General features: G+C 45.5%; 1 protein-coding gene across 1 annotated transcript; it reads right to left on the reverse strand.

The window, feature by feature from the left end:
- Positions 1-1,558: 1,558 nt before the first annotated feature.
- On the reverse strand, positions 1,559-14,933 carry fabp10a (fatty acid binding protein 10a, liver basic). The gene is made up of 4 exons (XM_041213458.1): positions 14,867-14,933; positions 2,848-3,020; positions 2,372-2,461; positions 1,559-1,609 (listed from the first exon to the last, which is right to left on the reverse strand). Exons 1-4 carry the CDS (start codon positions 14,931-14,933, stop codon positions 1,559-1,561), a joined length of 381 nt encoding a protein of 126 aa, XP_041069392.1.
- Positions 14,934-15,415: the final 482 nt, after the last annotated feature.

Genomic DNA, 15,415 nt, shown 5'->3' on the forward strand with positions numbered 1-15,415 from the left:
TACATCCGCCTGAGAGGGTAATCGGGACCTTGGTTTAACATCTCACCCAAAAGACAGCACTTTCAACTGTGCAGCACCAAGTGCCAGCTACTTTTAAAATTATTTAACAGATGTGCGCATTGCTGGCTGGGCCACCATTTGTTGCCCATCTTTAATTGACTTCTGAGAAGGTGGCAGTGGCCCGCCTGAACCACTGCAGTGCATGTGGTGGAGGTACACTCGCAGTGCTGTTAGGAAGGGAGGTTTTTGTGCTTAAATCCTGGAGTAAGACTTGAACTCCCAACCTTCATCAACAGAGCCACTGATGTGTAAAGATTTCTCAACCTCCTCCCAGGCAGAGATGTCAGCAGGGAATGTTAATTGAATCAAGGCCAGAGCCACAGTGGTGTTAATGGAAACTTAAGAAAATGGCAGGTGTGGGGGTGGTGGGTGGGGGTGGGGTGCAGGGGTTTGGGAAACCAGCTACAATCTCTGTGCATGAGGTGAGAATCAAGGAGCCCCTGATATTGGTACTCGGGCCTCCTTAAAGTCAAGCCTGATGGCTATGGGTTATGTGGGAACCAGGGTCAGACCATCTTGTTCCTCGGGTAAGTGAAAGTTGGGAATCGGGGATAATGGCAGTCACAGAGAGAACAGAAGTAGGTGAAATGGTGAGAGAGGCTTTGGGCACAGGAAGGGAAGAGATCAGACTTCAAGGGGAAAGATATCCTGCGGATCGAGTTAGGGAGAGATGAGATTGTGGGCTTTGGTGATGTCGGAGATCTCAAGCTTCTGGAGGATGTCCAGAGATTACACAGGCATCGGGTGAGTGGTGGGGGAACTGTTAGTGGGGCATGGGATCTGCAGCCCCAAGGGGTGGGTGTGGTAATGAGGCAGAGGCTCGCATTCTTTTAATGTGGAAATCGGGAGGAGCAGTCCTGCTCCACCTAGATCCAGACTGAGGCACACCACAAGGTGTAGGAGGCCAGTCAGTGTCTGTAAAACGGGCGCTGGGTGATTAATTATTTCAGCTATCTTTGCCAAAATAAGCTGGAGAAACATTTGGCTCATCCAGTTTGTGGTGTTAGGCAAGCAGTTGAAGAATATATCAACTGCCCTGATTATGCATCAGACAGAGAGCTGAAGCTGAATGGGATCAGCATATGTGTTGATCATTAGCCATTTATGGCTACGCCGGAGATCCCATCACAATGTGAGCATTACCTAATTCAATATTGTCTTTCTGCCCTCTGGTGTATCCCATGGTTAAGCTACACACTAAAGCATTTCGATAACAGATATATTGATACGTATATACATATTTATATCATGTGGAAGTTAAAGGCTAGGTTTTCCAATGCTACTCATTGCTGGAAAGACTACATTTAATGTCTCTGATTGGGACCTTTCTCCAGTGACCTTTTCTACATTTTAAGGTTACTTTACCAAATCTATTATTGGTGCTTTGGGAACCAAAACACAAGCAAACAAACAACAAAAATACAAGCAACAAACACAAAGAACAACAGGATTTCTTTCATTTATTTGAATAGAACACAGGAGATTAGTTCCATTCTGGTTAAATTCGTCGGCTTTTTCTAATCATTGTGGTGGAGCCTGCAGTAAGTTTCTGTTAAAAAATAGGAATCAAATGAGCCAACACAATGGCAAGATAGCAATGCAATGTGCACACATAATGTTAACATTTCTTAAAATAAAATCAAGTCATTAGGTGACAATGAAGATGTATTAGATTGTTGTGGACTCATTATAATGTGATATAAATGAAGAGAATGCGCAATGTGGTGCATTTTCCTTAGGTAGGCCTTCTGCAACATTGGATGCCATGGATACCTGTGAATATTGGGCATCTAGAGGTGCTAGGCCGGTGGAGTAAAGAGCGGGGTTTTTTAAATTACCAGGCTGCTTTCAGCTATTTTAGAAATGCCACAATGAGCAAAACAAATTAGTTTTTCAAATAATAAATCAAGTACTTAGATATGAAGCATCTGTTATTGTTAACAGGGAATTTGTATATTATACACTCATATTAACTTGTAATGTTCTTAGCAGCCAGTGGGTAGTAGGGCTGACAGAGCCAGAACTAGTATTCCTGTTAGTGACGCCATCCAATTCTCACATTGCTACAAGGACAACAGAAATTTTTAGAAAATCCAATCATTTTCCAGGTTTCTCCTGAAATACCTGATGAAGTTAGGAATGTGTATTTTTTCCAATTATAATCTACTCCAAAATCATTTGTGGATTTTATATAACTATTGCCTGACAAAGTTATGTTCTAATTCATACGGAGGTGTAGCTGATCATCTGCACTAGTCAAAAGCTGCACAGCATTAGAATACTTAGAGAAATGATATAATCCAGTACTTACTTCAATCATTTCAGACCCCTGCACCTCCTGTAAGTGGACAAAGTTTTGCAACCTGCATATTAGCTTCCCTTCTTCCATTTGAACAGTACACTGTGCAAAGCAAAATGATTGTAAGCATACACAAAAACATTTGGTATCTTGTCTTCCAACCAGAAAAATAAAAGCTGTGGAATTAAACATTTTTTTTTCCATTGAGACCAAGGAACTGTAAACTAGACTCATAAGTGGATTTAATTGAGTTGTCCTGGTGGATACAGAGGTCAACAAAATACTTGCACTCACTTACAAAAGAAATCTCTGCTAGTTAAAACTTTGTTTGTGTGCACTTTCTATCTTATGAATCATAGGAAAAGAATCCTAAACTGCATTTGCTACCATGGTTTTGAATTTGAAATAATTTGTGGAAATGTAAGATCATTGTTTCATGCCTGACAATATACAGTAGGTGACCATAAACAAAATGAGACTCAAAATACCTTTAGCTTTTTGCCATCCATGGAGGTGATCTCAGCCTCTTTTCCAATGGTAAATTGATTTGTTACTGAATGACGTGGATTTTTCGTTGTAATGACAAAGTTGTCTCCAGTTTGTTTGATTTCAATAATTGGCTTGATGTCTTTTCCAACCTTTATCACATCCTCTGGAAGAGCTGCATCATTGAAAAAATAGAACTATTGTTCTGAAATGAACTAATATCTTTACAGGCGTAAAGATCTTTAAGAGCTTGTGGTGGAAGCTGAGGTTTTCGAATCGGCTGAGGCCGCATATGATCCATCTATCAGTCGGTTTCTGACCTCTGCACTCATACACAATTTTCTGTGAGGGGAGTAGCAACTTATCGCTCTTGTGTAATTAGCATTTTAAATAGGAACTGGGGCAGTGATATCACAGAATCATAGAATCACAGAATCACACAGTGCAGAAGAGGCCCTTTGGCCTATCGAGTCTGCACTGACACGTGAGAAACACCTGACCTACCTACCTAATCCCATTTACCAGCACTTGGCCCATAGCCTTGAATGTTATGATGTGCCAAGTGCTCATTCAGGTACTTTTTAAAGGATGTGAGGCAACCTGCCTCCTCCACCCTCCCAGTCAGCGCATTCCAGACTGTCACCACCCTCTGGGTAAAAAAGTTTTTCCTCACATCCCCTCTAAACCTCCTGCCCCTCACCCTGAACTTATGTCCCCTCGTGACTGACCCTTCAACTAAGGGGAACAGCTGCTCCCTATCCACCCTGTCCATGCCCCTCATAATCTCATACACCTCGATCAGGTCGCCCCTCAGTCTTCTCTGCTCCAACAAAAAGAACCCAAGTCTACCCAACCTCTCTTCATAACTTAAATGTTTCATCCCAGGCAACATCCTGGTGAATCTCCTCTGCACCCCCTCCAGTGCAATCACATCCTTCCTATAATGTGGCGACCAGAACTGCACTCAGTACTCCAGCTCTGGCTTCACCAACATTTTATACAACTCCAACATGATCTCCCTACTTTTGTAATCTATGCCTCGATTGATAAAGGCAAGTGTCCCATATGCCTTTTTCACGACTCCACTAACATGCTCCTCCGCCTTCAGAGATCTATGGACACACACGCCAAGGTCCCTTTGTTCCACAGAACTTCTTAGTGTCATGCCATTCATTGAATACTTCCTTGTCAAATTACTCCTTCCAAAGTGTATCATCTCACACTTTTCAGGGTGAAATTCCATCTGCCACTTATCTGCCCATTTGACCATCCCATCTATATCTTCCTGTAGCCTAAGACACTCAACCTCACTGTTAACCATCAGGCCAATCTTTGTGTCATCTGCAAACTTACTAATCCTAGCTCCCACAGAGTCATCTATGTTGTTTATATAAATGAAAAATAATAGGGGACTCAGCACAGATCCCTGTGGTACGCCACTGGACACTGGCTTCCAGTCACTAAAGCATCCTTCTGTCATCACCCTCTGTCTCCTACAACTAAGCCAATTTTGAATCCACCTTATCAATTACCCTGTATCCCATGTGCATTTGCCTTCTTTATAAGTCTCCCATGTGGGACCCCTTGTCAAAGGCTTTGCTGAAATCCATATAAACTACATCAACTGCACTACCCTCATCTACACACCTGGTCACCTCCTCAAAACATTCAATCAAATTTGTTAGGCATGACCTCCCTCTGACAAAGCCATGCTGACTATCCCTGATCAAACCTTGCCTCTCCAAGTAGAGATAGATTCTCTCCTTCAGAATTTCCTCCAATAGTTTCCCTACCACTGACGTGAGGCTCACTGGCCTGTAGTTCCTTGGCTTATCTCTACAACCCTTCTTAACTAGCAGAACCACATTAGCTGTTCTCCAGTTCTCTGGCACCTCCCCCATGGCCAGAGGAATTAAAAATCGAGGCAACTCAAAACTGTTCCAACATTCAATCTGCGACAGATTTCCCAAAGGTTCAGCAAGTTTATTCAGTGAGGCAGCTGATCAATACAGACTAGGAAGGTTCCTGGTACAATAGCCATTCTAAATTAACCATTCAAGGTATACAGATCAACAGACAGTCATGGACAGGTCCAAAAATAATCAAAAAAGGGCGAGTGAAATGCTGGCCTTTATAGTTTGAGGACTAGAATACAAAGGGGTAGAAGTCACGCTGCAGTTATACTGAGTCCTGGTTCGATCACATTTGGAATACTACATTCAGTTCTGGACACTGCACCTTAGGAAGGATATATTGACCTGGCAGAAAAAGCATTCACTAGAATGATATCTGGACTCCAGGGGTTAACTTACGAAGAAGGATTACACAAGCAATTTCCTTGAATTTTGGAAGATTAAGAGTAATTCGAGCAAAGTTTTGAAGTCATTAAAGGAAACTGATAGGGTAGATAGGAACAATTTGCTCTGGTTGCAGGGTTTAAGACTGGGGGACATAATCTAAAGATTATGGCCAAGTACTTCAGGAGTAAAGTTAGGAAACATTTCTGGACACAAAGGTTTGGAAGTTTGGAACTGTCTTTCACAAATGGTAATTGACATTGGGTTAATTATTAATTTACAATCTGAGATTGTAAGATTTCTGTCACAGGGGTATGAAGGAATATATAGGACAAAGACAGTTATGTGGAGTTAGGCCACAGTTTCAGCCATGATCTCATTGAATGGTGAATAGGCTTGAGGGTTGAATGACCTTCTGTTCCTATCTCAGCTTAGCTGATGTTGAGGGGTTAAAGTTGGCTTTAACATATTAAGCCCTGCTGCATGTGCACATGGGTGGATAAGGACTCTAATCCCCACACTCAGCCACCCCCCCCATATTGATTCAATAGCCCACTCATAGGGTGGAATCTTCCAATCCCGCCAGCAGCAGGAATTGTGGTGGGCAGGGGAACTTAATTTGGGGAGAGGCAAAACGCTTGGTTCCCAAAGTCAGAATGAACTGTCAGGACTTTGTCCTTGGGACATTCAAGTTGAGTCAAGCTTCCTGACGAACAAGGTCACAAGGTCGGGAACCCCATTTACATGCATTAACATCTCATTAACATCTCATGCATGGTCACTTAAAAGCCACCTCACTGGAATTAGGTTTGCCCTCAAAATCAAGTCCCCGCCAGTGAGAATTTAGAATGTTTAGTTTTATGACTGCAAACAGCTCCCTAACAGCACTGTGGGTGTACCTACACCACATGGACTGCAGCGGTTCAAGAAGGCAGCTCACCACCACCTTCTCAAGGGCAATTAGCGATGGGTGATAAATGCTGGCCCAGCCAGCCACACCCACATCCCATGAAGGTATAAGAAAAAATACAAGTGGTGTGCACCTGGCAAGCTTCACCTCTTCCATGTCTTTGAGGTCAGTAGATGCTGCTCTCACTTTCCTGGGGACTGTTCAGAACCTTAAATTATATTGAGTGCCGGTAGCAAAAGCTGCGCCAAGGCTGGGCACAGGAGGGAGGGCCAGAGGGGAAGGGAAAAGTGGAGGCAGGACAAAGGAGGGGAGGACCAGCGGTGAGGCAGGATGGGGTGGGACAAGCACCAGTGGGAAAGGTGCGAGTCTGTCCGGGGAAGGACACCAAGATCATCTGGGCATGCTTAGAAAAATGTCTGCGGAAGGAAACCAGACTGTCCACAGGGCGTATTAGAGAGGCGGTTGTTGGGCGGTCAAAGGCCTTCCTGGGCAGTGACCATCTTAGAGAGATGTGTCAAAGTGCTTCGTCCATGAGTTAGTGAATTTTGTTCTAGGGGTTTCAGAGAGGGTACTGGGAAGCAGAAGTTACATTCACAGAGGAGGGAGTTGGATCAGGTAGGGTGGAAGTGCTAGGCTCATGGGTGGGTAGTGGATGGTCTCAAGGCGGGGGGGACAGGTCCCAGAAAGTCAGGTACAGCTGGCCTCTGGAATGGGAAGGGTCAGATCAGGGCCAGGAGGGGCATGGACACATTGACAGTGAAGGGAATGGGGTAGGAGGGAGCAGGAATGCCAACAAAATAATAACTGGGTCCAGGGTAACATGGGGAGGCTGAATGGTGACAGGAAAGAGGAATTAGCAGGTGCTAACCTTGGAGGAGGATAGAGGGGACCAGGTGGATGAATGGGGAAGTGCCAAATGTACTTGATGCACTCACAAACCTCAAACACACCATTTTCAATATCTAAAAGTTGTTGCACAGTTATTAAAAACTTGCAAGTGTTCAATATGGGAAGAGGGGTCTCGGAATGGAGGGGAGGAGTTAATGACTAACCTTTTGGGCCGAGTGAAGGGGCATCCTATTGGTTATTAGTTTGCTCCATGGAAAACCAGACTCGGCTGAGTTCTGCTCTAGAGATTCAAACGACCAAGAAATCAGCCTTGCTCCATGACTAATGGTTCACATTTCACTGAGAATCCATCAAAGTCTGGAGATGGCATTGATTCTGTCCATTTGCCACCTGCTGCTGTCGGGCACAGGGGATGAAGGGAGGGAGGGGGGTAGATGCCTCCAAGGGGCATAGCTGCTGAACAGCAGCAAACCCCCAACTCCAAACTTCCATCCTCCCAAGTAAGTGGTCATGGCTGACAAGGGCTCATGCGGAAAATCTTTTATAATGCCAAAGTAATGGTTTCTGTATAGAGTCTCGAGGGCAATGGAACCAAGCTGAAAATATTCTCGCACATGGCTCTCATCACCATGGTCAAAGAGCAATGTCTCCATACAAGTCATGTATGAATGGGAGAAACACCCATCTCTGGTCCTCCAGGGTGTTATTTACCTGGAAGGGGTGGAGTGGGGGTGCCATGTTTAGACAGAGGCCAGGTGAAGGGTTTAGCACTGACCTGCGGGCTTTGAGATAGAGGGAAACCTTTAAAGGACATGCTCACTAAATGTATCCCTTCAATTCATTCACGCATCCACTGAGACATCAAAGATGCAGGCTGCAGGTAACCCAGGCGTGGTACTGCCTCTCCTCCAGATGGGGAGAAGGAGGGCCTGTCACAGGTTGGCACAGAGGCAGGAGGAGCAAGAGCCTGAGCAGCAAGAGGGAGTGGGGCCTCACAAAGGTCAAGATGCTGGCAAACAGTGTCCACTGCAATGGCGGCCATTGGCCCGACTACAGGTGCATCACAGGCAATGCCCTTATTTAGAAATGAGCAAAAGGCAACGCCTTCGCTTGTCCTGCAATGTGATTGCTCTCATCTGTCAGCTTCTCCAGGACAAGCTGCGATCGCAAGGCCTTGGATGGCAACCCATGCCATCCAATGCCAATGGCATTGAAGGTCGCCGCTGTCTTGATCTTTTTTGCCAGTGGCTCCTTCCAGTGTTTCACTGGGCACCAGTGTGGCACTCCCAGTCAGTGACGCACAGGTGCATACAGGAGGTCACAGATGCCCTGTTCAAGAGAGTGCACCAATGTGTACAATTCCACCTTGATCCCAAAGTTAGGCTGCAAGATCATTAGGAGTTCCTTCAAGAGCAGGGCACAGTTAACTGCACACATGTGGCCTTGAGAGATCCCTGAGAACAGCCTATTGTATTCACCAATCAAAAAGGATATGTAAAGAGAAGGCAAAAAGATTCTTTGAACGTTGAGCTCATTTGTGATTGCAGACTACAAATCCTGCATGTCTGTGCCCTGTCCCCAGGGAATTCTCACAACACATACATCTTGAGCCACTCACAGGTGCCACAGGTTTTTGAGGGACCTTGGCATTTGCAGGGCTGGCTCCTCGGGGGCAAGGGATACCCCCAGAAGACATGGTTCATGATGCCAGTTCGCTGTCCATAAAGTGCAGCTGAGGAGAGCTAAAATGATGCACATGCCTCTGCTAGGCCTCTGATTGAGCAGGCAATAGGCCTCCTAAAGATGTGTTTCAGATATTTGGACTGTTCAGGTGGGGTTCTCCCATATTCACCACAGAATGCATTCTGATCATCGTTGTCTGCTGCGCCCTGCACAACCTAGAGCTACAAAAGGGGGATGTCTTGCCTGATGGTACCTGTGTGCCTTCAATACTTCTTAATTTTTCATTGCCTACCGCTACGTCTAGATACAGCCCTGACACCCACAGCTGAGGTGGAGGCAGCCTGGTGACTGCTGTGCCCTGTTGACTGGAATGACTTTGGTGGGGTCCTCTGGTGGCCCAAGGCCTCGAAGACCCCATCCTGCTCTAGTTCAGCTTCAGCTGCTTCTACCCTCCTAGGCTTGACCCTCTGGAGGTGATGGGGTCAGTGGCAAAGCAGAGGTAGAGTGGCAAGGCACTCTTGGAACGTACTGGGATGAAGACCCTGGAGTGTTTGGCTGGCACTTCTCCACCTGTGGGTACCCAATGCCACCTCTCTGACCCTGGTGGGAGGTTGAGGTGCCCAGTTCCCCTGTCACCTGACTACTGGTGCACTGTACCAATGCCTAGAGCAACAGAGTGCGGTTCCAAGTGCATATCCAGCAGGAACTGTTCATTCTGCTGGACCTGGGTCTTCAAGGTGGCCGCCAACTGTTCCCTGGAGGCAGCCAAGTGCTCGCGTGCTGGAGCCACAACATCAGACCGAGCGTGGACGGACTCCTTCAGCCTTCGGTCTGGTCTGCACTTGGCGTCTGGCATGTCTGCCTAATGTCCCGCTGCCTGGCTCTGCATCCTCCAACATATCTCTGAGGGCTGAGTCCAGAGGCTCATCATTGACATGGGGCTGAGCAGGGGCCTGGTCTCCAGCAGTACTCTGAGTGTCAGAGACTCGACTGTCACTTCCTCCACCAGCCGTGAACCCCCGTCGGTGATGTGCTCACCAGGTTGTGACCCCGAGCCTACTCTTGAATGTGCATCCACCGAGGTGAGTGTATCTGCGCTGGTGGAGGGTGCAGGTGAAAGCCAAGGTGAATGTGCATCCACCGAGGTGAGTGTATCTGCGCTGGTGGAGGGTGCAGGTGAAAGCCAAGGTGAATGTGCATCCACCGAGGTGAGTGTATCTGCGCTGGTGGAGGGTGCAGGTGAAAGCCAGGGTGAATGTGCATCCACCGAGGTGAGTGTATCTGCGCTGGTGGAGGGTGCAGGTGAAAGCCAGGGTGAATGTGCATCCACCGAGGTGAGTGTATCTGCGCTGGTGGAGGGTGCAGGTGAAAGCCAGGGTGAATGTGCATCCTCTGAGGATTCTGAGGCATCCTCTACAGAGGTGGGTTTGGAGCTGGGGCTGTGGCTGGTCTGGGTTGCTGTCCACCTCTGTTTCTTGCTGGTACCTGGAATAGAGAAAAGAAAGATTTAGTGATTGACCAAGCAGGCTCATATTTTAAAGAGAGCTCACAGTGCGCATATGACAACTGCAGACTGGTGGCATCATCACTGGCTTCCTGGGAGAGTATTACCTCACCTTCAGCACAGGAATTGCCCTGCTCTTCACCGGCTAGATCGGTGGCCTGTTCTTCATAAGGGGTGAGGAGTCTGATCTCTGCCATTCCCCTTCCAGTCTTGGCCCACTCCCTTCTTTTTTATTCACTCTCGGGATGTGGGCTTCGATGGCTGGGCCCAGCATTTATTGTCCATTCTAGTCGCCCTTGCGAAGGTGGTGGTGAGCTGCCTTCTTGAACTGCGGCAGTCCATGTGGTGTAGGTACATCCACAGTGCTGTTAGGGAGGAAGTTCCAGGATTTTGACCCAGCGACAGTGAAGGAACGATGATATATTTCCAAGTCAGGATGGTGAGTGACTTGGAGGGGAACTTCCAGGTGGTGGTGTTCCCATCTCTCTGCTGCCTTTGTCCTTCCAGATGGTAGTGGTCGTGGGTTTGGAAGGTGTTGTCAAAGGAGCCTTGGCAAATTCCTGCAGTGCATCTTGTAGATGGTACACACTGCTGCTACTGTGCGTCGGTGGTGGAGGGAGTGAATGTTTGTGGATGTGGTGTCAAGTGGGCTGCTTTGTCCTGGATGGTGCCAAGCTTCTTGAATATTCCATCACGTTCCTGGCTTGTGCCTTGTAGATGGTGGACAGGCTCTGGGGAGTTACTCATCACAGGATTCCTAGCCTCTGACCTGCTCTTGTAGCCACAGTATTTATATGGTTAGTCCAGTTCAGTTTCTGGTCAATGGTAGCCCCCAGGTTGTTAATATTGGGGGATTCAGTGATGGTAATGCCATTGAACATCAAGGGGCAGTGGTTGAATTCTCTCTTGTTGGAAATGGTCATTGCCTGACACTTGTGTGGTGCGAATGTTACTCACCACTTGTCAGCCCAAGCCTGGACATTGTTCAGGTCTGGCTGCATTTGAACATGGACTGCTTCAGTATCTGAGGAGTTGTGAGTAGTGCTGAACATTGTGCAATTATCAGCAAATTTCCCCACTTCTGACCTTATGATGGAAGGAAGGTCATTGATGAAGCAGCTGAAGATGGTTGGGCCTAGGACAGTACCCTGAGGAACCCCTGCAGTGATGTCCTGGAGCTGAGATGACTGACCTCCAACAACCACAACCATCTTCCTTTGTGCTGGGTATGACTCTAACCAGTGGAGAGTTTTCCCCCCTGATTCCCATTGACTCCACTTTTGCTAAGGCTCCTTGATGTCACACTTGGTCAACTGTGGACTTGATGTCAAGGGCAGTCACTCTCACCTCACCTCGGTGGTTCAGCTCTGTTGTGGGCGTTCTTCTCCTGCAGAAAGACAGAAGGATTGAATGTGGGTGAATAGGTGCATGAGCAGTTCAGGAGCATGCATTGCCTGTTGCAGCTGCTGAGCCCTTCCCAGAAAGTGGTTAAGAAGCTGTTTGTCCTGCAACTTATATGAGATTGAGAGCTTAAAGTGGCTGGCAATTCAGTGCTGATGTCCCAAGTGCAGGTAGTGTGTGACATCCCTGTGCACTCTAACCCTTAGACTGTCTGATGTCCTTATGAGAGTGTGAGTTTGCAGTGAGTGGACAGAACGATTACCCTGCGGAATGCAGCAAATCATTCCTCCCCTTCCTGCACTCCTGACCAGTCCTTTCTTGGGCCCATGGGTGCTAACCACCACTGTGACCTCTGTCCAGGCTGCCATGGTCAGACTGGAGGGCCTCCTGCTGCCAACCTGAGGAAACAGCACTTCCCACATTTCCAGGATGGCCTGGAGGAATCTCCAGGGAGAATCTCCGGGGATGCTTTGCTGAAGGTTGCTTTCTTCTCTGTGACATTCTGTTTGATGCAGAATAAGGAGCTCCTGGCTGAATGGATGTCCTGGTGCCCTTTAAATACGACAGCTGGTCCTACGCGGTAACAGCGGAGACAGTGACTTCCTACCCATTCCTGCCACAAGATTCATCATGGTCCGCACAGATGGGTAAGTAATGAGCTGGACAGCACAAAACAGCGCGCGTTCAGTCATCTCACAACACAGCGGGAATCACTCCCACTTCTGTGCCCTGCACCAAACTTAGGTTTCAGAGTGGAACCTTCTGTCCATTGTATTTGTTTATGCTGATATGTGAAAGGCTAGTAGGACAACTAAATGGAGAGGAAAAAACAATTGTTAAGAACACTGGCTGAAAAATGGAGAAAGTTAACATCTCAGAATGAACTATAATGCTGGATGTTAAGCTACAACAGTAAGAATGAAGGACATGTATTAAAATAAATGTAAAACTATGTGTACATTTATGGATATGAAAGAGCAGTGTCCTTACAATTAACTATATGGATGTTTGAAATGTTACAGCGCCATTCCTTCACTGTCGCTGGGTCAAAATGCAGGAACTCCCTCAGCACAGTGGGTGTACCTATACCACACTGACTGCAGCGGCTCAAGGAGACAGCTCACCACCACCTTCTCAATTAGGGATGGGCAATAAAAGCTGGCCTTGCCAGTGACGCCCAATCCCAAGAATGAATTAAAAAATATTAAATTGTTTGAATACTCCGTCCAGATTGTGGTTTCTGAAAATCCTCTGGCAAAATATTTCTCCAATAGAGACAAATTATATTTTACAATATCAGAAAAGAATTGTGAAATAGTTCAATAATTTTGTTTAAAAGTGTGAAAATATCAAACTGTCGCATTCCAATAATTTGCAGGTGGAAAAGAGAATTTTGTCAGTTACTGAATTTGTTGGTAATATTGAATGTCAATATATATAAGTATATTCATAGTTAAGGCACAAATATACAAGACATAATATGCACAGCACTCTCTGCAATGTATACCATCTACAAGATGCGCTACAGCAACTTGCCAAGGTTCTTTTTCTTTATTCTTTCATAGGATGTGGGCTTCGCTGGCTGGGCCAGCATTTATTGCCCATCCCTAATTGCCCTTGAGAAGGTGATGGTGAGCTGCCTTCTTGAACTACTGCAGTCCATGTCCTGTTAGGAAGGGAATTCCAGGATTTTGACCCCGTGACTGTGAAGGGATGACAATATATTTCTAAGTCTTTGGGGGAGACATTGGTGAACCAGGAATCTTAGTGGACTCGTAATCCAGAGGCTCAGGCTGATGCCCTGGGGAGTGGGTTCAAACTCCACCATGGCTCCTGGTGGAATTTACATTCAATTAACAAATCTGGAATATAAAGCTAGTCTCAATAATGGTGACCATGAAGCTATCACTGATTGTTGTAAAAACCCATCTGGTGCACTAATATCCTTTAGGAAGAAAATCTGCCATCCTTACCTGGTCTGACCTAATGGTGACTCCAGACCCACAGTAATGTGGTTGATGCTTAACTGCCCTCTGAGTTGGCCTAGCAAGTTATCCTGTTCAAGGGCAATTAGGAATGGGCAACAAATGCTGGTCTTGCCAGTGACGCCCACATTCCATTAATTAATTTTTCTTTTAAAGTCAGGGTGGTATATTACTTGGATGGGAATTTGCAAGTGGTGGTTTTCCTTCGACAGCCCTTTCCAAACCCACAAACTTTTCCACGTAGAAGGACAAGGGGAGCAGATGCATGGGAACACCACCTGGAAATTTTTCCTCAAATGACATGCCATCCTGACTTGGAAATATATTGTTGTTCCTTCATTATCATTAGATCAAAATGCTGGCATTCCCTCCCTAACAGCACTGTGGGAGTACCTCCACTACATGGACTCTAATGGTTCAAGGTGTCTTGCCACCACCTTCTGAATTAGGGACCCACAAAAAATACTGGCCTTGCTAGTAATGGCCACATTCCATGAACAAATAAGGAAAAAACATCCAGATGTAATACATATACATGTCTATGTGCATGCAGCATCTGTCAGTTTGAATCAAGCTCATTTGAGTCCATTGCAATTGAGTCTGGCTGGACCTAACAACTCCCTCTTTTAGCTCAATGGCAATGTCTTTGTGCCTTAATATTAACCATAAATATTTTCCACATTATCATTGGGAAAAGACTGTGAAGTTCTTCAAACTAAAGTGAGCTTGTGCTCCATTCATTCTTAGTGAAGCAGATTGCAAACAATTGAGGAATTTGGAGCACAAATTACATTCTAGTTTCCACAATCAATTTCCATTAGTTTAAAAACATAGCATGAGAAGCTAGTTCTATCCACAAACTTAACCATGTCCTTGTTTGGAATTAATCATTATAGCGCATTTCCACTAATTTCACCTGTCTGCAACAGAAGATTCTTAAATCTCTTGTTGAGATTTAAGATTTAATATTTGAAATATTAAAAGCTTTTATCTTTTCAATTTGATAAGAAACTGACTACTGTGCACCTATGTAACCAATAAATGGTCCTGTATTTTTGTTTTAAATTGGGCTACTCTAAGGTGTTAGATTAGACACTGTGACTAAAAATGCTGATTTTTTTTGTGATAAACCTATTTTCAACTGTAAATAAAACTGCACCAGGTTATCACTCTTAAATAGGAGTATTTTAACGCAATTTATTAAAAATAACCTTCTAAAATGCTGTTGAATTATGATGGTTCATTTATGTTTATGCAAATAAGCTTGAGTGGAAACTCAAGCCTAAAACAACACTTCATAAAGCCAGCACAATTTTGAACATAATTTTTGACCAGATCACGATTTGTGCCCCTGAAGCTTTGCCATTACTCATAGTTGTCACTCTAACTTACAGAGAGAACGCATAAAGTCTTCAATGTTCTCCTGGGAGTAGACCTGCCATGTTCCAGAGAATGCCATTTTTCCAGCTGCGACCTTCCCCTTGGCTGCACACGATTCGGGAAAAGGTTTAGCAAAGTAGATTTTGGCTTCTTTGACCAGTATTTATATCAGACAGTGTATATTGGTAGATCCAGATTTGTTAATACCTTGGTTGCATAACTGGTCTAATCATTAACTGAAAAGTAATTAATGTAGGCCTGTCTGAGCAAACCAAAAAATTGCTCTTGGTGCAGGTAACCTCACGTTGGTTCTAATACATTGACTGCCTAAAGCCATGTAAATTGTTCACTTTTCGAGGCCAATGTTCTTTTTATAGGAGTGCAGGATTTGAAATAGGTAATGACCTAAGACCACTACCAGATCAGCCATGATTTTATTGAATGACAGAGAAGGCTCAAAGGGCTGAATGGCCTACTCCTGTTCCTAGGTGCTATGTCCCTATGTCTTGCATCGTGCATCATTATATTCAAGACCACATGATGTGCAAGTGGCACAATGAT

The sequence above is a fragment of the Carcharodon carcharias genome, chromosome 19, assembly GCF_017639515.1.
Source record: "Carcharodon carcharias isolate sCarCar2 chromosome 19, sCarCar2.pri, whole genome shotgun sequence".
NCBI classification, from domain to species: domain Eukaryota; kingdom Metazoa; phylum Chordata; class Chondrichthyes; order Lamniformes; family Lamnidae; genus Carcharodon; species Carcharodon carcharias.